The sequence below is a fragment of the Manihot esculenta genome, chromosome 14 (genome assembly GCF_001659605.2).
Source record: "Manihot esculenta cultivar AM560-2 chromosome 14, M.esculenta_v8, whole genome shotgun sequence".
In the NCBI taxonomy this organism is placed as follows: domain Eukaryota; kingdom Viridiplantae; phylum Streptophyta; class Magnoliopsida; order Malpighiales; family Euphorbiaceae; genus Manihot; species Manihot esculenta.
The window spans coordinates 2,624,200-2,645,698 of NC_035174.2; the positions used below are offsets into that span (position 1 = coordinate 2,624,200).

The following is a 21,499-nucleotide window of genomic DNA, read 5'->3' on the forward strand; positions in this document are numbered from 1 at the left end:
CTTAACTTTATAAATTAGAGCTTTGCTTATTATTTACACATAAAAATTAATCGCAAACGTAATCTCAGAATTGAGTAAATTATTATAAGAGGAATGAGAATGGGACTGTCCATGGGTGAGGCTTCACGTCTCAACAATATTCAAAATTTTGTTAGTAGTTGGATTTTCATTTTCCAAAGTGTAATTAGCTTTAGCTAATCAAGCAACTAACTAATAAATAGACCTTTTAACACCCAGGACTCGCCTCGCACACTTTGGGATAACGTGTGAGATTGGTGCATTTGTTAGGGTCAACAAGATCTTTGATGACATCTCATCTTCTCCATTCCAAATAATTTGGTCATGCCAATCTCAGCTTAATTATTTGCACTTATAAAAATCCTACATGCTAGCAGGATTTTTTTTTTTAAATTTTTAAAAAAGTTGAAATTTTATTAAAATTGAAGCTGGCAGGAATTATGACTAATAATAGATCCATTTCTGATTTATTTCCTAATCATATTCTTGCTGGCCGATTCCGGCCTGGAATTAACTCGGGCCGCATTTGTGCTAGGCCTAACTTTACATTGAAAATGATTTTTCATCCAATTATTAATATTTCTTTAACTTTGGTTGCTTTTTTGGATGTGAGGAGAATAAAAGGACTGAAAGAGAAAAATAGAAAAACTTCCTCACTTTTCCTTATTTGAAAATATAAAAGAAAATAATTACTTTTTTGCTTATTATTTGGTGATGTGTGTATGCTGTATCTGAATTTTCAAAGCAAAAAAGGAAAAGAAAAAAAAAAAAAAGCATTGGGAGTTTGATAGAAAGCAGCTTTTCCAAGTGCAGTAGAAAGTATATATTAGGCGAAGCATCAGTGTTGTTGGAGCAGAAAATGTCAAACTGGAAGTGGGGAGCTAGAATCGAACTAGCCACAACTTTTGCTTGCACGACAATGCTTCTTAAAGATGGTGAGCCACCGTTTTCAGTCCAAAGAACCTCCTATTCCACTTGAAATCGCTCACTTAAATTCTGAATATATATTTATTACAAAACTAATCAAGTTTTTCTAATCAGTGGGCTTTCTAGTATGGGTTTTTTTGGTTCTCTTTTTCCTTTTACCGAATTGCAACTATCATTAACACTACCCATCAATTCTTAACTGATTGCTCAGATATATATATATGAAAGTTTTGCATGGCATGCAATGTTCCATTTTTTGGACAGTAAACTACAGACTAAATTTGGTGAATTGGCAATTTCAGGGTTGCTTGTAAAATCTTGTAAGTATTTGAGTGTATATTCGGTGTTAAATAAATAATACGTTATCAAAAATCATAATGAATTTCATATTTAAAATATAAATCCCTTCATGAAATTTTTATGTACAAAAAATAATAAAATAATCGATATATAAATAATAAAATAAATAAATATACACTTTTTATCCGAAAGAGCAAAGAAAGAGTGTTGTTCCCTCGGAGAAAAATCCAAGGGCAGCCTGGAGACAGGTGAATTTTTTTTTTAATTTCCTGATTATAGTTAGACTTAGATCGCAAACTCTGATTCATTGCACCATGTTTGTCACGATTTAATACATTTAGAAATGGATCCTCAGCGTTCTTGTTTTCCTTTTAAAAAGCTGTTGTCAAATAAAATAGGAATAAGAGAATAACACGTTTCATATATATAGACTGGTTTTGAATTCTCAAATTCTGTGCTAAGCTTATCACCATAAAACAACTGAAATCAATTTGCTGCCTATTTTGAAAATAAAATTTAATGACTATTTAAATTCGTGAAGTGGTTAATTTATCTCAAGTTGTATAATAAACATCAGAAACGCGTGAATTTCGAAGTTCTTGGACAGTAAATTACAGCATTATTTTTAAACAAATTACTATTTCATCTTTAACTTTTTCAAAAATATCGAGTGAATTTTTATATTTTTTTAATTTTATTGAATTATTTACTCTAATTTATTCTGGAAAAAAAAAAGTAATTTCGAATGCAATAAATTAAAATTAAAGAATTCTATACTAGTGGAGCTAATTCACAGGTATTAATCTCCTCCTGATAATTAAATATTTAAGTAAGAAAAAATTGATAAAAAACGAGTGGAATTTTTTTTCTTCTCTCAAATGTTGAATGGAGATTATTTAAATGAAATAAACTCCCGGAAAATGATGTTAGAAGAAATAAATTAAACGCATTTAACATTAAGAACAGTGCATAAAAATCTTGATAACCGGTAAATTTAACAGAAAAGTGTAGGCTGTTACGTGATCACGTGGTAGATATTATTCCAAACAGAGACCACAGAAATTCTATGAAACCGCTGGCAACCAAACTCTTCTTTCCAATAAGACCAATATTTTATGCCAATGGTCGGTTTCTTGTTCCTAATCAAACATGCCCTTCATGGCCCAGTCTGCTCTAAATCACTCACCATTTATTCAAAACCTTTCTTTTTATTTTGTCGTCGGAAACCTTGATTTCTGTTCTTTATCCCATCGTCGTTTGTCAATAAAATTTACTTTTATTTAAAAAAGTATTCTAAAATTTATTTAAAGATTTACTTTTTTAAATGCTAAAAATAAATACGTTTTAAAGTACACAGGAAGAAGTATAAATACTGCCGACCTTCCGTCTCTATAATTGTTTATGCACAATTAAGTTGCATTGTCTTAATCAAACTACGTATGCACAGAATATAATCCATCCAATTATTCCCACGTGGGACGACTTTCTCAACGGCTTCGATATCGCCACGTGTATAGCTTTCACACGTTCCACTTGCACGTGTAGGACTGTCGGTGGCGGACAATAAAGTCAAGGAGAGAGAGAGAGAGAGAGCGCGAGAAGTGAAAACTGAAAAGAACGTGTTTGAAAGACTGAGCTGAATAAAAAGCGTTGGGAGAATTGATGGAAATGAATACGTTTACGATGAAACCGATACTAGTGAATTGCAAATGTGTAATTCCCTCAATGGATAGCTATTGTAAATTTAATTTTATATGAAAATAAATCAATTATTTATCAAATTAATATTTATATTTATATTTAAAGATTTAGTTTATATATTTCCATTTTTTACTAATTAATAATATAAATTTTGTTGTAATACTTCATTCGTCTTAAAAACATAAACTTACTTTTATTTTTCACTTAATATATTTATATTTATATTATTCTATAAAAATTACATAATTTATATTTTCAAAACACTGTAATTTTAAAAGAAAAAAAATTAAAAATATAAGAAATTTCATTTTTATGAGATAAAAACAGAATGCATTGTTTTTTTTACTTGACCTCTACATTATTATCAAAAATATATAGTTTATTTTATAGATAACTCTTACTTATATTAAATATATATAAATATATTATATAGATATATAAAATTTTATATTGATCATATTATCAGTTTATATTTTAATTTATATAAATTTAATTTAAGTCGATCTTTTTCATATTTTATTAGCATTTCACTGTTTGGAGCGTTGGCTCATTCTTTATTGAGATGACATTTTCAACCCCACCTTCACGAGCTGGTAGATATTTAATTTATGAGGAAGAGATTGAGAGCCCTCCCAATTCTCAAAGCCAAAAGGGTCGTAAAAAGACAAAGGAAAGCCTTCAAATGAAAAACAAGTTTTGTAGCTTTATACTTGACTTGTAAACCAACACTTGCAGCAGGGCCGACCAAAGTGACCCCCAAGTTAATACTCCTTTTTTTTTTTTTTTTTTTTTCAAAAAATGGGGGGAAATCTAAATTGTTTCAAAATTATTAAAAGGCAGTGTGCTTGCGATGAAGCATTAGCTGAGTGTGCACTTTGCAGGCTTGCTTCTGTCCAATTGTTCATTAGATTTTTCACATACCCTTAGCTTGGGCAAATAAAAGCCACGAATTTGTGGGCACTGATAGTTGGCATGGATTAGATGGACCGCAAACAGAATCATAGACTGACGTTTAGCTTAGGTGAAATTATTAGCCTAATAATAGTAGGTATTTTTTGTGGTTACAAAATTTAAATATTACTTATAAACCGTACGACCAAAGGTACCTGTTAGTAATTAATCACTAATTTATGGTTATGGTTTAACCTTTTAAGACGGTGGCATGGCACGTGCCGCATGTGTGAACCAAGCGACAGCGAAACGTCACCGGTTTAGACATTGTTGGTACCAACATAATATCCCGACTAAGCCATCTTTACTGTTTAAGTTTCTTCCAAAAGAAAAAGAAAAAGAAAAAAAAGTTTAACTAAAGCTCACTTCTCCGCTTAGCTGACACATGGACAACAAGACGATGATTGGGCTGTTGCAAATTCCCGTATATGCCCCCATCATATACACGTGGACTATTTAGAAAGCAAAGCCCTATAAAGAGTGCACATAGACCCGGATGTGTTCAACACGTAGCATTAGTTCGGTGAAAGACCCAAACTTTCTCCTCCGTTTTTTAACCTTTAAATAGTTTGCATTGGCGGCCTTCTTTATTTTCTTTTTTCTTAAAAAAAAAAAACATAAAATATTCTCCGATAATACATAAATTATTTGTATCAATATAAAGTATATATATAGTCCTGAAGCCAGAACAACAGCTCAGTTAGCTGTCCACTCGTTTTATATTCTTTTTCTTTTGTTTTTATTTTTTTCCCTCCTCTGTGAAATCTCCAGAACAGCAAAGTAAGAGGGAGAGAGAATAATTCCACATTGAAATCCCATATTCTTTGATTTTGACTCCACATTGATTTTTCTTCTGTTCTTTCTTGGGAAAAAATTTGTAGAAAGTTAGACTCTCGTCATTGTTGTTGTTATTCTTATTATTATTTCTTTTGTTGGTTCGGATTTTTGAGGAGGAAAATAAACATTCTTGAAAGAGTTTGAGTTATCTGGTTTCATTTTTTGGGAGAGATCTAGGATTCACTTCCTTCATTACAAGGTATTGGCAGATTCTTAATTTTCCCGCAGCCGGGGAACCGGTGAGCTAAGTTTTCTTGAATTGCAAGAGTTTTAAGATTCATTCATTCATGGGCAGAAGTTATTTCTTTTAAGAGACGCCATTGATTCAGCAAAGAAGGAGAATAAAACTGGAAGGTTTTAGAAGTTTACGCGCTCTTTCTTTCTCTCTCCGTGTACGCGTGGCTGTTGGGATTGGACTCGTGTAATGCTGTGGTGGAAGCAGTCTGAAACTCTATCAGGAACAGAGTCGAACAGCTTTGTCTCAGATGAGTCTCTATGATTTCTAACACAGATCTTCAAGAATCACGCTTTCTAGTCCTAGAGATCTGAGGCTCTTTTGCCTGAAAAGTGTCCTAAATTTTGCAACCGATACAAGCAACAAGGCGTTTTAAAAAATGATGAGAATGAAGACTAAACCGACAGGGCTGTCGCATATGAATGGCGGCTCAAGAGCTGGCGGCGGTGGCGGAGGTGAGTCTGGGGCTGAGTGGGAGCTTAGACCAGGAGGAATGGTGGTACAGAAGCGAAACCCGGACTCAGATCGGAGCTCTATCCCACCTCCGACAATAAGAGTTAGGGTTAAGTACGGGTCAACGTATCACGAAATCAGTATTAATTCCCAAGCTACATTTGGTAAATTTCATAATATCTCTCAACTCCTTAGCTCCACAATAATTAAATTTTTCTGGGGTCTAATATTTAGATTGAGAGAGCTGCCAAGAATGGATTTGTAATTTTGTAGGTGGTAATTGATGATATATAATTGGCTTGGGTGCAGGGGAGTTGAAGAAAATGTTGACAGGGCCAACCGGACTGCACCATCAAGACCAAAAGCTGTTTTTCAAAGACAAAGAGAGGGATTCAAATGCATTTCTTGACATGTCTGGAGTGAAGGACAAGTCCAAGATTGTGCTAGTTGAGGACCCAATTAGCCAAGAAAAACGTTTCCTTGAGATGAGAAGGAATGCTAAGATGGAGAAGGCTTCAAAATCCATCTCAGAAATCAGCCTCGAGGTTGATAGGCTGGCCGGCCAGGTATTTGCTTTTGAAAATCTTCAAATTATGCCAAGCGTGTGTTTCATCTTCTTATATATCGATATTGATGTTTGAAATGTGAAACCCAATAGGTCTCGGCTCTTGAATCTGTAATTTCTAAAGGAGGGAAAGTAGCAGAAAAAACTGTGCTTAATTTGATTGAGTTATTAATGAATCAATTGCTCAAATTGGATGGAATTATGGCTGATGGGGATGTGAAATTACAAAGGAAAATGCAGGTAATTCCGATTCCTAAAGTTCATATAAATCCTTTTCGGTACTTGAATTGCTCCTTAGACAATTTGCCACCAAATTGAGGTTCATAAATTTTGCCATTTTCATGAAGGTGAGAAGAGTCCAGAAGTATGTAGAGACTCTAGATATATTGAAGATGAAGAACTCCATGGCTAATGGCAATGGCAATGGCAATCAGATACCAATGCAGCATCAGCAAAAGCATAATTCAAATGGACAGAGACTAGCCCCAATTCAAGAACAACCACTCATTCCAATAGAAGAGGAGCAACCAAGGCAATTGCCGGCTAACCATCATCATGAGCGGCAGAGTTCAACATCTGGGGCAGTTGTTGTTACTACACAATGGGAAATCTTTGATTCTGCCCCTGGATTATTGCCTGTCACTTCAGCATCCACGTCCACCTCAACATCAGCCACAAATAATAATAATAATTCAGTTCATCAACCCAAGTTCCCATGGGATTTCTTTAACTAGGCTCTATGCTACAGCCACTTAGATGTTTTCTTCCAATGTGTGTGGATGTGCTTTGAGTTTGTCTCCAGTTGGTTTGGTATCATCTCCATTCTTTAATGTATTTAGATTTGTTAGCCTCTATAAATCTACCATTCAAGTCGAGAAATAAATGGGATCGATAGTTCATATTACCATAAACTTGTCCTCTCTCATACTCACAGATTCATTTTCCATTTGAATGGTTCTGTTTTAGACAGTGATAGAGACCACTGAATTCCTAAATCTGTGAAGATTTCTCTCTTGGGGTTTAGGACTCGTCACTCGACAGAGGAAGAACGTGTAGTGCATTTTTACCCAATTTGATAAATGTGGAGGCACTTGTGTTTCTTTTATTAATGAAACAGTAGTGGTTGATTGATGATTAATAATTATTATGATACCTTGCTTCCTGTAGAGGCTACAAAATGACAAAAAGGAAGGTGTAATGGCTATCAAGTAGCTAACCTGACCAATCATAGAGAGACGAATTTGTAGTAAAGCGTAGATGAAATGATAACCATGGATTTGTTTAAGCAAAACTTCAAAAGATTTTAAGCAAGTTATCAATCCAATTTTAGAAAGCCTTCTTCTCTTCCCTCCCTACAAAGGCTATAATAGCTACCACCCACCAAGGGCATGAGGTATCCAATTGCGTATTGGGATTTTTGAGCTCCTTAATTGGCCATTGTCAACAGCAGCAGTAGTAACCAATTATTGAAAAAGGGTAAGAAAGCAGAAAAAGGAAAGCGATTATCTTGGGTATATGATGCAAAGAAAATGAAAGTGCAAAGTTGCTAATGATGTTATTTTAGGAGTAGAAACAATAATTGCCCAAAAGGATATATATGATATTATATTTGGATTGGAAAGAATCACCTGGTGTACTATAGGCTTTAGTAGTGAGAAGTGAGGAGGCACAAAGGACATTTTTCATTGGGTGTTCAATGTAACTTTGTCTTTGGACTCTTTGGCTTTCAAGATCTTTAGATGTGACTTTATTAGATTAGGATACTTAATTTGGAAGAAGAAAGGTAAAGTTCCAATGAAATTGTACTAAAAGTAAACTGCGCTTCCAAAACTTAGCGGTAGAATGATGGTATGATTATGAAAGGAAATCAGTTCAAATTCGTTTCCATATTTTTATTGGGGACAAATAAATTTATTTTAATTTTTTTTATTAAACAAGTCTATAATTTTAAATTTAAGGCAAAAATATACCATAACATACTAAAATATTAATTTTAAATGAGTTTGTACTTACAATTTAAAGTAACGATGCAATTTTTCCTATGTGGTCCTTTATAACTCGATATTCTCGATTTTTTCTCTTTTTTAAATCTAACTTCTTCTTTTTCCTTCCCATAAAAGACGATCTGCGTCAATTGACTATCGATAAAAAAGAAGATATTGTTGTTCCTATTAAGAGTTCCAGAGATATTCCAATCGTCACTTATAATTTCTGTATGGTGAGGATGTTTCTCACGTACAATCCAGACAATTTTCAGAATATACAGACTTTTTTTACAAATTTATGGAGGCAATCCTCGGATTGGTTTCTAATTACAAGTTGGACATTTTATTTTTGATGGAAATAAAAACTATTAGTTCTCGTATGAAATTTTTTCGTAATTTTTTACATTTTGATAGTTGCTTCTCAATCAATAGACAAGAATTAATAAGAGACCTTTCGTTAAAATGGAAGAGTTATGGATCTGTTTTTGTGGTTGATTTTTCTTCAAATTTTATTGATTCGATTATTTCAAAAGGTAATGTTCAATGGAGGTTTACTAATTATTATGGGTTTTCAGAATCGCAATGACGACGTCAGTTTTGAAACTTTATTTGAATTTTATCTTGTAGAAACTTTATTCGAGTTTTATCTTGTAGAAACTTTCTTCCGTGGTTTTATTCGGCAGATTTTAATAATTTATGCTTGAGAGATGAAAAAGGAGAAATATTTTTGTCAAATTATCTTATGCAGAGATTTAGACAGTCACTTAGAATAATTTTTGTCAAATTATGTTATGTAGAAATTTAATTTTGAATAATTATAAATCTTTGTTATACTCTAGAATTGATATTTCTGTTGGATGGATTTGTCATAATATTACTCTAACTGCTCATATTTTGGCTAGAGAATTTATCAGATATAATTGTCTCTCTATTTGAAATAATATCCCTCTTTATTTGATAAGATTTTATTAATACAATCAGTAATTTTACTTTTAAAAAAAATAAATTTCTACTTTAAATCTCTATTTTTCTTAGTTTTTATCATTTATTTTTATTTTTATTAAAAGTATTATATACAATTTAATATTTAAATATTACAAAAGAATAATATTTTATTATTAAAAAAATTAATACTTGAATATATTTTGCTAAAAAATTAAGATCAGATTTCCAAAAGTAAGAATACATCGTATAGAGAAGAAACAGTATAGGCCTATGAACTACTGCAAACCACCAGCTGCCTAACCCAAAAGCCTAAAGCCCCTTACAAATACCCCAGCGCCCCCTAACAAAGAAAGCCCAAACCAATCCAAAAGGAGACATCAGCCCCAAGCCCTTGAACTGCGAAACCCTAGCAACCTAACCAAAGAAGCTTGCAGCGCCGCCGGTGAGGGAGAAACTGAGAAGAACAGCTGAGAGAGGCAAAGAGGCAGTTGAATCGATTCTATTATAAAAACAACGAAAGCATAACCAAACTTATTTTCTTATCAAAAAGGAGATCCCACCATAGATCAAGCAATCGCACCGATGAAGGTAAACGAAGAGCTTTTCAGTGATACAAAACACGTCATTCAAGGTTCTGCTTCACAAGCCTCCTTGTAGACCAACATCGGAATAACAGAAGGGTGAAAGCAACGCCAATCTGCGCATTATGTCAAGTCTCTTGCAAATTAGCTTGATAAATGAAGTCAGCCTCACACCAACAAAAGTAGCTCAACAAAATATTTGAATTAAGTTGAACTAACCAAAAGAATGGCAACAACGAATGCTAAATAGTCACAAGGGCATAAAGAAGAAAGGGTACAAGGAAGAAAGTTGGTACACAAAAGTTGCAAAAGGGAGGCTTTAATTTACTAAATAAAAGTACAATGATTAAATTATAATTTTACAAGGCTACAAGGACACAATTTAATTTTGGCACAGGAACTCTCCTTACACACTCTCTCTTTCTACACACTTTCTCTTGCAAGTGGTTTCAGCGGGCTGTGTATGTAAAGCCATTTCACTCTTTGTTCTTAAATGGAATGGATAGGTGGGGTTTTATAGACTTCCCCACCTTTTTTATACTTGGCTATCATTAATTTAAAAAACAAAATCAAAAATAGAAAATTTCCCAGTCTTATAAGGGTAGAGATAAGTTATTCAATGATTTTTTTTTCATTTTCCCATTTGGTCCAATTGCTCTAAAATATTTTGGTTGCTGCTAGGAGGATGTCGGTACAAGAATTCTATAGAAAATGGCCCATCTACTCTTTTGCGGAGAAATAGAAGACTACACGGACCTGCCATGTGTAACGGTAGGATCTTCATGTTCGGTGTGCTTCACCCGTGCTCTTGTCTGTTTATGCTTGGTGAGGTTCCGGGCTTCTTGGCTACTACAGCATTGGCAAGCCTTTGAGCTTCCGGGCATCTTTCCTGTCTTAGCAAGCATTCGAGCTTTCGAGCATCTTTAATCTTGTGAGCTCTTGGGCACTTTCTAGTCATTTCGAGCTCCTGAGCACTCTGTGGCCCCTCTGAGCTTCTGGACGTTCTTTGGTCCCAACCAGCCTCGCGTACTTCACAACGCTCGTCCACTCCGCAATTCATCCCGCTTGGCAGGTCGTCCCGCCTAGCGTCAACTTCTACAAGTTTCGTCCGCTCAGCCAACTTATTCCGTCAAAGTTCAAAAGTCTCGCCTCGTTTACAATAGATCTCCAATATTGTAAATTAGCCTGAACTTCTTGATTTTCACTTAATTAAGGCAAACTCTAAATATGACTTTTTTTTACCTATATAAGCTCACAAATTAAAGAGCGACAATTATTTCCTGCATGTAAAAGAAAATCAAGGCTAGAAAAAATAGGTATTAAAGACCCCTTAAAAAAATACGGTCCATCGATAAAAAAAATAAAAATAAAAAGAATATATAAAAAATAATAAAAGTATCGTCTATCTAGAGATAAAAAAGAAACTCATTTTTCCGACAATAAAAGAGGCTTTTTTTACTCAATGAGATGGGGAAAAATTGACAAGCGATAGAGGTTTAGAGACTCGACTCCCAGAGAGATTCTCCCTTTAGAAAATTAAAAAAAAAAAAAATATCAGATAGACTTATTCAACATATATAGATATGTCTAAACTTATTTCTAATTATGAAAACATGTTGCTATTTTAAACTTTACTTACATAATCTAAATCAAATTTTAATTAACTATTCTAAGTGTAATAAGCAGAAGTTGGCTTAACCATCCGAAAATCAACTCGATTGTTGGACAATATACTATCCCGCATTTCGTGCGTTAAGAATCAATTCAAACATAATTGATTTATACTGTATTGATATTTTTTTTTTGAATGAATTCAAAAGTTTAATTTCATTAATGAAACAAATACCCTTGATTTTCATATATACATGGGCTAGAGATTAGTTATAATTAGTGCATATTTTTATACTATTTATTGAGAGATGTGTTTTAAGTATAATGCGTCTACAAATGGGCCACCCCGTAAAAGCATTTAAAAATGTATTTGCATCTCTATCTTAACATGTAAACGTTTACTTTTATTGAGTAATTTTAGAAATATAAAAGCAATCAAACAAGACGGAAATTGTGATTTTAACTCTAAAGTCAAATTAAGAATATAAAAAAAAAATTTTAATAAGATATTTATATAACACTCCTTACCCTATCAATCACCATTTTAACTTTCATATAACATATTTATACAATCAAAGTAATATTTTCGACAAGTAAAATCAATCCCTAACTTCACATATCTATAGGAAGACTATAGGAAGACTAAAGGGAAATAAAAAATCATACAAATATTAAATCTTTTTTAAATTTTTTTTTCCATTTCTACTCTCTAGCTATTTTTTTTCCCTTCGATGTTCTTTCACCTATGTTAATTTATATCTTAAAGGTTTGAAATAAAAAAACCAAACATGAAAGTTAAAAATGTAAATCTGGCAGGATAAGTTTTAACAGAGTAGTATGTGTTAGTATCACAACTTATCGTATAGTTATTGAAATTAGGTCTAAGATATACCAAATAAAAGTTGAAGTAAAGAGTTAAACTTTCATAAATTGACCAAATTTTGAATCTGTAGGTGAGATGATGTAAATTGCAAGTAAATTCAAATTGGACACAGTAATAGTATATTCGAAACATTCGGAACAGAGTGTATTAATTATACCATAACTAATTATTTATTGAATAAAATTTATTAATACCGATACCAAATAAATTTTAAGAAGTATGACTAAAACTTTACAGGAGATATTTTAATAGGATAAAAGGTGTTATAATTTACATCAAATTCTGTCATGAAAAAAATAATTAGTATAAAGGTAAACAACATTTACAAAAAGGTTGCAAATTTAGATTTAAATATTTTTTCTAAAACATATATTTTTATATTTTTTAACGTGAATTCTAATTAGGTAATAAAAAATATTTTAATAAGTAAAAGTAGAATAACTTTATCCTTTAAAAATTTCAAATCTTTTATGAATTTTGAGAATATAATGAACACTATTATATATAAATTTTTAATATTTTATATTTTCAGTATTATTATTAAATAATAAAAAATAAATTATTTTTTAAAATAATTTACGTGAAAAAATATTTTGCATATGAAAAATATTTTTTTAAATATAAATTATTTTTCTCAAACAACCAGTCTTAAAAATGAAAAGTAAATATAGGATAATTGAAAGAGTCTCCCTTTTGAAGTTTGGAGAGAATTTTTGCAAAGAATAATCAAATATAAAAATTCAGTGTTTTGAAAAGAAGTGGTTTAGTATAATTACCAATCACAGATTAGTGAGAGGTGGATCAACCATGAATAAAATCCCATTATCTCTATCTTTTCGATATTTATTTTTTGTCAGCATTTTACTTTTCTTAAATTCATGAGTTTTGTTTTATATGCAAGTCGAACGAGAAAAAAAATTTTTAATTTATAACTATTCGAAATAAATTATCATATTATCAAAATTTAGATAATAAAAATAAATATATATATGCATGTATCAAACATTAAAAAATAATTTTATTTTTAATGACCCTTTAATAGATAATTCTGTGCAAAGTTGATAATACTTGGTGTAATAAAAAAAAAAAATCATTCTTATGAACCACTCTGGCCTGTGAGTGCGGGTAGAAATCCTCTCATTTTTATTATGTTGCAAGCATCAGGCATCCAACAAACAACTTGGTTATGTTCTAAATTTTGGTTAAGAGCTTGCCACTATGTCTATATTGAGCCACCTTAAAATGTTGAAACTATCATCCCTGGAAGTATCGAAATGCTGATAATATAAATCTCCATCAAAATATCCATGCTGATTGTTAAGACTGTCATTGAAGGTGGGGTATAGCCCAAGACCCCACCACGCTCGTCAAACATGGCTAAGTGGTCGGTGGACACCTGGGCTACTCCAAGATATAGCCAGCCACAGCCAATTTGAGAGGACATTACCTCTTTCCTCCAACGTTGCTTGAAACCTAAGAGGAGATATGGATTCACGGATCTAAATAATCAGGTTGTGTTCATAACCTACCTGGGCCTATACAACTACCTTTAAAGCCCATGAAAATTGCTTGGACTTTCAGATGACCTCCAGCTCCAGGGGCCCGATAATTCTCTTCCACCATCCATACAAAAGCAATTATCGCCCAAGTATTTGTATAATTTGTGAAGGCCCAGAATGCGAAGGGCGAGACTCAAATCAACAAGGACTTCAATTCAATCTTATTCTCAAAACTGGCTTTTGTTATATCATCTCTAGTAAAGAATATATTTATCAACTTCTTTACCAGCCAACTTTATGCCACATACAAAAAAAAAAGCCTTAATGCAGACAGCATCATTTTTATTAACTTCTTTAACGTAACGTCCAACTTGTCCAAAAAGATTAATTAGCACTTTAAAGTTGAATGTTAATTTATGCTGTTGGGTGGGTGGGTTTAGACTTTTATCACCTTACTATTACCACTTTTAATTATTTAATTTCCCTTCATCATTCTCGTGAATTCTACGTATGCACTATGTAATGCATATGTACTTCTTAAACAAGAATATTTTTAGTTGCAATTATTGAATGTAAGCTGAAATCTTTTCATTTAATTTTGAAATACAATTTGAATCTAAAATCTTTAAATTTTGAAAATTAATTTTAATATGACTGAATGAAAATAGTTTATTATTTCTAAAAGGAAAAAAAAAAAACCTATATATTGATAAAACAGTTAAAACAACAAGCAAAGTCCATGCCTAGATTCTCAAAAATTAATTTCAATGCGTAATACCGTCAAATTTGAAAGCTCACCCATTCTTTTGACTTAATATAGATTGTCTAAAATTAGGAAAGAATCAGTGTATTTATGTGACGTTAATTTCCAACTGCATGCAGACTGAAAGAATTACATGCAAATTTTCGACACGGAATCCTGGGCCTAGGCTGCGAAACCTTGTCTCTTGTATGCCGTCGACCGAGCCTAGATCTCGGACATGTATTCTTCTCTCTGTTCATAGTCCGAGGAATATTCTACAAAAATTGCATCATATATGATAGACATGCTTCAAAAAAAATTATATAGTATTGTCATGTGAAAAATTTTAATTACTTTATAATTATTTTATACTATATTTAAATATTTAAGGTAGAATGATTCTTCTTTATCCTATCGTATGTCCCCGGGAGAGGGAGCTGTTGCCATTTATCACCTTAAAGATAAGCTAAGATATAATCAATGACAATGATCACATTCAAGTCCCTCTCAAAATTTTATCTTTCTGAATCTGACCCAACTGAGTAACTCCCACGAAACTGATTTTGTGAGGTGTGACGCCATTGCTCTATCTGAAAGCTAAAGGCTTTTTTTTTCCCCTTCTTTTCTGAAAAGAAAAACCAATCCATATGTACATAACTTTCTTAAGAACTCAATCTGATGTGGTCAGTGACATGGATTCTTAATCATCCTTTTATATTTCGATAAGATAAGAATATTCGGCCGTGATATTAAGCAAGATTGTTTTCTGCTACTTTAGCAAGTATTCTATTGGGTTGATGATACTTGCTATTGGGTTGATGATATGGATGCAATGAACTAGACAAGTTGAATTTAGTTGGAGTCTCCAGTTTTCCAACATTGCAGAAAGTAAAGGTGGTGCGTGTTGCTTTGAATGCTTTTTTAACATATATAATTGAAACTCCTTAGGATAAATATTACATGTTACTTTTAGAATGAATATATGCGAGTTAAAAACAGAAGATGACAAAGCTTTCGGTCTGATGAATCATTCATAACCAAGACTTTAAGCAGCCCCTACGCACAGCCACCAGTAAAGCTAGCTTAGGTGTTGCAAAAGTACACAACGTCGGCGCGTGAACGGTGGGTGGGTGAGTGAGGCCTGAGACAAGAATATATATATAATAGTAATGGTTTTAGGTTTGTTGCACTTGTAATATTTTTTGACTTTCAAAGCATCTGTTGGTCGGTTTTCAACTTTCAAGTTCAATGTTAACCATTTTCTAACTGACACAGGAATATCACATTTCATTAGTCTGCCTTGTGTTTTTGAAACAGGAGTATGCTTTGAAGATTGTAAGGAAATGGTCCTAGTGATTGCTACACACTAATTCCAGGCTTTAGCCAAGGAAATTCACATTGAAGACACATATCTTTTTTTTATTTTATTCCTCTCGAGGATATTCATAATCTTTTTATACATAATATTTGCATATTGTGGATAGGTATGAGGCATGAAGTGATATGGCGTTAGTTAACTTTAATTCCTCCTTAAGATAGGAAAATCCTTCAGATAAGCATGCAATTGATTCATGAAACCAAAGTGGATAAAAGGATTTAATTAAATTAATATTTTAAAAGATTTTATTAGATTAATACACATAAAACATGTGGTGGGTTCCAAGCATTATTATAATATTTTATTTTCATATTCGGAGGTAAAAATATTCAAAAGAGTGAGTCAGATTCAATAATATTTTCCGCTTTTTATTCCACAAAGGAAATTTTGGTTCCAAGTTGCAACATACTTAGTTCATGCATGCATGGTTTGAAGATAAAGAACATGTTCCCCCGAAAGAAAAACAATGAAAAGAATCAGAATTGAAACGTGTAATTGAAAAATTGAAGATCCATTACGTGTGTGTTTTAAGATTCTGATAAGCATCTATGCACAGTACTGCGTCATGGTCACCAAGAGGCCCAAAGTGACACGGAACTGGGGGTCTGGGGCCATGTAAACTCTCTTTCTTTTTCTTTTTTAAAGAAAATAGTTCCAGTTATCCGAAAACAAGGGTCGGGGGTGGGGTTTATCCAAGCGTGGAGGCTTGTTACGTGCGCCGTCTTGTCTCCTTGAAAGGGTTCCGCCTACCTTTTGACTATGACCATACTTTTGTTTTCTTTTAGCCTCTATCAATAGTTTCTCCATTACTGCAGCTCCTTTGCCTCCCTAACTGCAACAATACTAAATTTGGTCAAATTCCATTTGCCTATTCATTTTTGCTGGACTGCCCTTCTCTCTCCCACGTATTTTTCCGCAGACAATGAATTGCCAGGATTACAACTTTTTCTTTAAAAAAAAAAATCATCATAAATACTGATCAACTCAATAAAACTTAAATAATTTTAAAACCGCAAGTTATGAGCTCAAACTATACATTGAGTTAATTATATATATAAAAAATCATAAATACATATTTTTCTTTATTCTAGTAATTAATGTCTTTATCTAATATATAAATCAATTTTTTTTAATTTTAATTTCTAATAAAATTTGAATTGATTTGTCTTTGCGTGCTGATTAGTTTTTAATTCAAAAATATTTAAAAAATTTAAATTTAAACTTTAATCAAAATCCTTTTAAAATTAGAGATATAAACGAGCTGAATCGAGTTTTAAAAAGTTCAAACTTAATTCGTTAAAATTTTTTTAAATTCGAATTGAATTCAAGTTTTATTCATTTCTAACTTGAGTCTAATATTAAGAAGTTTAAGTTTTATTCATTTCAATCTCGAGCTGACTCGTTTAGTAAACGAGCTTAGACGAGTCGGATTTTTATCAAATTTAGTCTCAAATTATTTAAGAGTAATTCAATTTATTTACGTGTATAATGAGTTTTAGTTTAAAATTAATAAATTTTAAATTAAAATAAATTTAATTAAATAATTATATTTACAAATTAGCTCGTAAACTTATTAAGATGAATTTTTAAATCTTAATAGTTCAAATATATACAAGTGAGTGTAACTAAACTATATAGAGATGAATTTTAAAAAATTTAGGTTTGGTTCATGAAAATATATGTAGGGTTTGAGTTTATTTATCGTATGATAATAATTTCAACTTACTTAACAAGACTGGTCATGAGCCTATTCGCGAGCCTGCTCATGAATTTAGAAACGAACTGAACTTACAAATCTTAATGAGCCAAATACTATGAAGTTCAAACTTGGCTCGTTTACTAAACGAGCTTAAAAATTAAGCTCAAATTTGGTTCGTTTAGAAATCGAATCGAACTCGATCGAGTTTTTATTGAATCGAATCTCGAGTAGCTCATGAATGGTTTAGTGCATTTACATCCCTACTTAAAACATAGACAATATATTTATTTGTATTTCTAAAAATTTATTCCTCATAAAGTAAAGGAAGTTTTTATCCTGCAGTCCATATGGCTCTGACTACTCCATTTGTTTTAGCATATATATAGTTTTATTATACATTCCTTAATTAAAAAATGGCATTAAGTGTTAGTGATTATATTATTTAATTGACATCCTCAAATTGAACTATTTTTCATAATATGCATATTGACTGATGATATTAATTAAATTTTTCAAAAAAAAAAATTTAATAGTAATATAAATAATAATTTATAAATAAGGTCTGGTAATCTTGCAGGAGATGATATTATTATTGGCTTAAGGAAGTTGAGAGTATCCCATATTTTATGGAAGAGCATGGGGAGAGAGGTTGACTTGAGAAGGTGATTATTTTTGTTAATGCAATTTCTTATAATGTCGATCCAGGAAAACATTAGCGAATCTAGTTCAGCAAATTTTATTATTTTAGCTTTAGGGTTTTATGATTCTGAAACTGGATGAATAATTAAAAAGAAAGAAAGAGAGAGGGGCCTAATTTAAATAGGGCAGTAATTAAATAATGGAGGGTCAACCCTTAACACCTAATTATTCTTAAGATTTTTAAGGTTACAACAGATATATAATTAATTAAGGTATAATTAATGGAATATAAACCACGTAGAAAATTCCAATTAATCGGATTCCCTTAATCCAAGATTGGAGATCTTAAGCATAAAAAGCGACAGAAATTTATTAAGTGGAATTATCTTTAATGGAGTCTTCAGTATGACTCTTTAAGTAATCCCCCCATTGACTTTGCACATGCATCTGCATCTGCATATATTCTCTCTTTTTCGCTACTTTACTAGTAATTAAAAGATTCCCATTTCAGGGGAGAAAAAGTAGAGAATTGGTCGCCATCAAGCAACCGGCCGCCCGCAACGGCTGAGACGTCGTGTGTTATAGCTCAACCAACCGACAGGCTACCCTAATTTTAAACCCATATCTATGCATTGTTTTTAGTTTTTATCTTTTTTTAACTTCACCTAGGTTAGGTCTATAGCTCCATGACAAATTTCATCTTTTCTCCCATTAATTTAAGTAATCAACGTCTACTAATTATATATTTTGTCATTTGTCTGCATGCGTAGGTAGCATTTTGGTTAATTTTCCCCACAAAAACTGCAATTTTAAGATTAAAGAAAATGTACAACACATACATGTGCAAGTCGAACTTGAACTCTTGAAAAGCTTGTCGGCATGCAAGCAGAAGCCTTGTGGAAGGAACTAATTAGTGAAGCTCAAGATTAAGTATAATAACATTTTACTAATATTTATCATTAAAAAAATCTTTGTAATACAATGGCAATATTAAATAAATGTTTTACCAATGGCGGTACTGAAATATATCGTCAAGTTCTCCTGTTTTTCAAATTCAAATGTGGTCATTTGTTAAAAAAAATGTTTAATTTTACTCATTTAAATATTTTATTTCAATATTCACTTATACAGCCTTGTAGTATTTTTTTTTTTTTTCCATTTTAGCTTTCAGAGGTTTGCCGGCTTTCACTCTAATAATTTTGCACAATAGAACATCTCCTTTTCCTTTAAATTGAACGTAAAGATTATATTTAAATTTGAATTGAATTCAAATAAAATTAGTGGATTAATCAAAGCTTTGAAATAATTAGAACTGGTTTATACACGTATAACTTTAATAAACAGCGGTGCAATATATAAAGCGGCTTTAGCTGCCTCCCATGATATTTAGAAAAAAAGAAAGAAAAAAAGTATTTGAAAAATTCACTTATTTATATTTTATAATTAATTTGGTCCATAGTGAATTAGATAAATATTTTCCTCTTTTCAAAAAGCAAAATTGAATTTGATTAGATGTAGAGTAAATGCTCCCAGCAAAAAGAGAAAAGGACACATTAATTAAACTGGTGACTGATCACCAAAATAGTATAAAGAATCCACCTTGATTTCAGGTTTAGATGAGTTGTTTTCCTCAATCTCTTTGCCAGCATCAACAACGCCCAGATTTCCGGTGAGCTTTTTAGCTCTCTGGGCTTGAAAGTCCCAATCTGTGCAATAGATCACTACCAACATGGTCACGACACAGGAGCCTTGCGCAGCCAATAGGCCTAGCCATAGTCCTTCAAAATCAAATCCTACAAAAAATGCTAACCACACTGCTACTGGCATACCAACAAGGTAAAAGCAACCCAAGTTGATATTTGCCCCAACTTTGGGTCTAGCAGTTCCTCTTAGCACTCCACAGCCAGTTGTTTGTGGGCAGTTCCCCAGCTCACACAATCCTATTATTGGCAAAACAAGTGATGTTAACGCAATTATCTCTTTATCTTGTGTGAACATGCTAGCCCATATTTTCCTCACTGTAATTGTAAAACTTAGAGCTGAAAAGCCCAAAACGAAGCTGCAAGAGAGGCCTACAATGGCTGCGAGCTTTGCTTTCTTGGGCTGGTTACCACCCATTTCATTACTTACTCTTGTGGATACGCTGAAGCCTAGAGAAGATGGGAATATGTAGATTAGTGAAGTAGTCTGAATCAAAATGCCGATAGAGGCAACTGTTGCTCTTGGGTTTAACAACAGCCCGCATAGCAAAATCATGATTTCATACCACCACCATTCAAGACATACTGAGATGCAGCTTGGAATGGCCAAGTTCAAGAGAGTTTTCCATTCTTTAAGGCACTCTCTTGAAAATCCGCCCCATGTCTTTTCCTGGACACCGGAGATAAAGATATAGATGATCAAAGAGCCTACAAAGTTGAAGTTAGTCCATACCCCGCTAAGAGCAACACCTTTGATCCCTAAGTTAAGGTGTGTTACAAGAAGATAATTTATGGGTATGTGTAGAAGAATTGATAGAATAGCACAAAATGTTAAAGGCAATGTTATGGATTGAGTTCTGAGATAGATTCTCAATGGGTGTAGAAGGGATTGAGCTAAGAGGTCAGGAAGAGAATAAAGAAGAAATGACTGTGCTTCTGTGGCTATGGCCAAATCTTGGCCGCAAAATAGAAGAATTCTTTTCATGTTTAGCCATAGAAAAGAAATGGGTAAGGAAGTCATTAGTAGCAAAAGAATAGTTCTTTGCAAGGTGAGACCAAGAAGGGTGTGTTTTTGGGCTCCAAAAGATTGACCACAAATGGGTTCCATTCCCATGGCAAGACCAGATAAGACAGAATAGCCAGTTATGTTAGCAAAGCCTATGGCAAGAGAACCACCGGCTAAAGCAAGGTCGCCAAGGCGGCCAAGGAACATCATAGAAATCATCGAGCGAGAGTAGAGCACAAGACCAGTGAGAATCAAAGGAAGGGCTATTTTAGCAATGGACATGGCTTCTTCGATCGCAAGGGAGATGTGGGTCTTGTGTGGTAGCTCCTGTAATTCTGGTGGCAGTTCATGTTCCTCCTGCTGCTGCTGTTTCGGTGCTGGGCTTTTGGGTATCAAAAAGGTTTGTATGTCAGACTCTGCTGGGTCCTTGATTGAGAGCAGGCAAGGGCATCTAGAGGAGAGGGCAGAGGAGTTTGGCTGGCGGTGGCACATTGTTATTACAAGGAAAATGTTTTGAGAGAGAGAGAAGAGGAACTGGGGGGGGTTTAAAAATGGACGTGTAGCAGGGGGTTTTTATAGGATTTCGGGAGACGCCCGCTTTGAACTTTATGAGAAAAGATTAAGTAATTTATTATTGGGAATTGCCACCAAAAGACTTGTCCCTGTTGTCTTGTGGCTGGACGGCTTAGTTGATTGTGCCACTCAAATTTTTTTAATACCCCAGTTTATGGTCAGTCCAAAGAAGCAGTGTTGGTTATCCCGGCCTTCATTAATCCAATAAAGCTTCATTAAATTTCTGATGATGGGTTCAATGCCCGGACCTCCAGAAACGATAGTTCATCAG

At 32.9% G+C, this 21,499-nt stretch overlaps 2 protein-coding genes across 2 annotated transcripts; one reads left to right on the forward strand and one right to left on the reverse strand.

The window, feature by feature from the left end:
* The first annotated feature begins 4,578 nt into the window (after positions 1-4,578).
* LOC110600127 (BAG family molecular chaperone regulator 1) lies at positions 4,579-6,898 on the forward strand. Its single transcript, XM_021736877.2, has 4 exons — positions 4,579-5,586; positions 5,732-5,988; positions 6,081-6,227; positions 6,335-6,898. The coding sequence occupies exons 1-4, from the start codon at positions 5,349-5,351 to the stop codon at positions 6,719-6,721; spliced, it is 1,029 nt and encodes a 342-aa protein (XP_021592569.1). The 5' UTR covers positions 4,579-5,348; the 3' UTR covers positions 6,722-6,898.
* Positions 6,899-19,431: 12,533 nt separating this feature from the next.
* LOC110631286 (protein DETOXIFICATION 49) lies at positions 19,432-21,186 on the reverse strand. The gene has a single exon (XM_021779056.2). The coding sequence runs from the start codon at positions 21,145-21,147 to the stop codon at positions 19,507-19,509; it is 1,641 nt and encodes a 546-aa protein (XP_021634748.1). The 5' UTR covers positions 21,148-21,186; the 3' UTR covers positions 19,432-19,506.
* Positions 21,187-21,499: the final 313 nt, after the last annotated feature.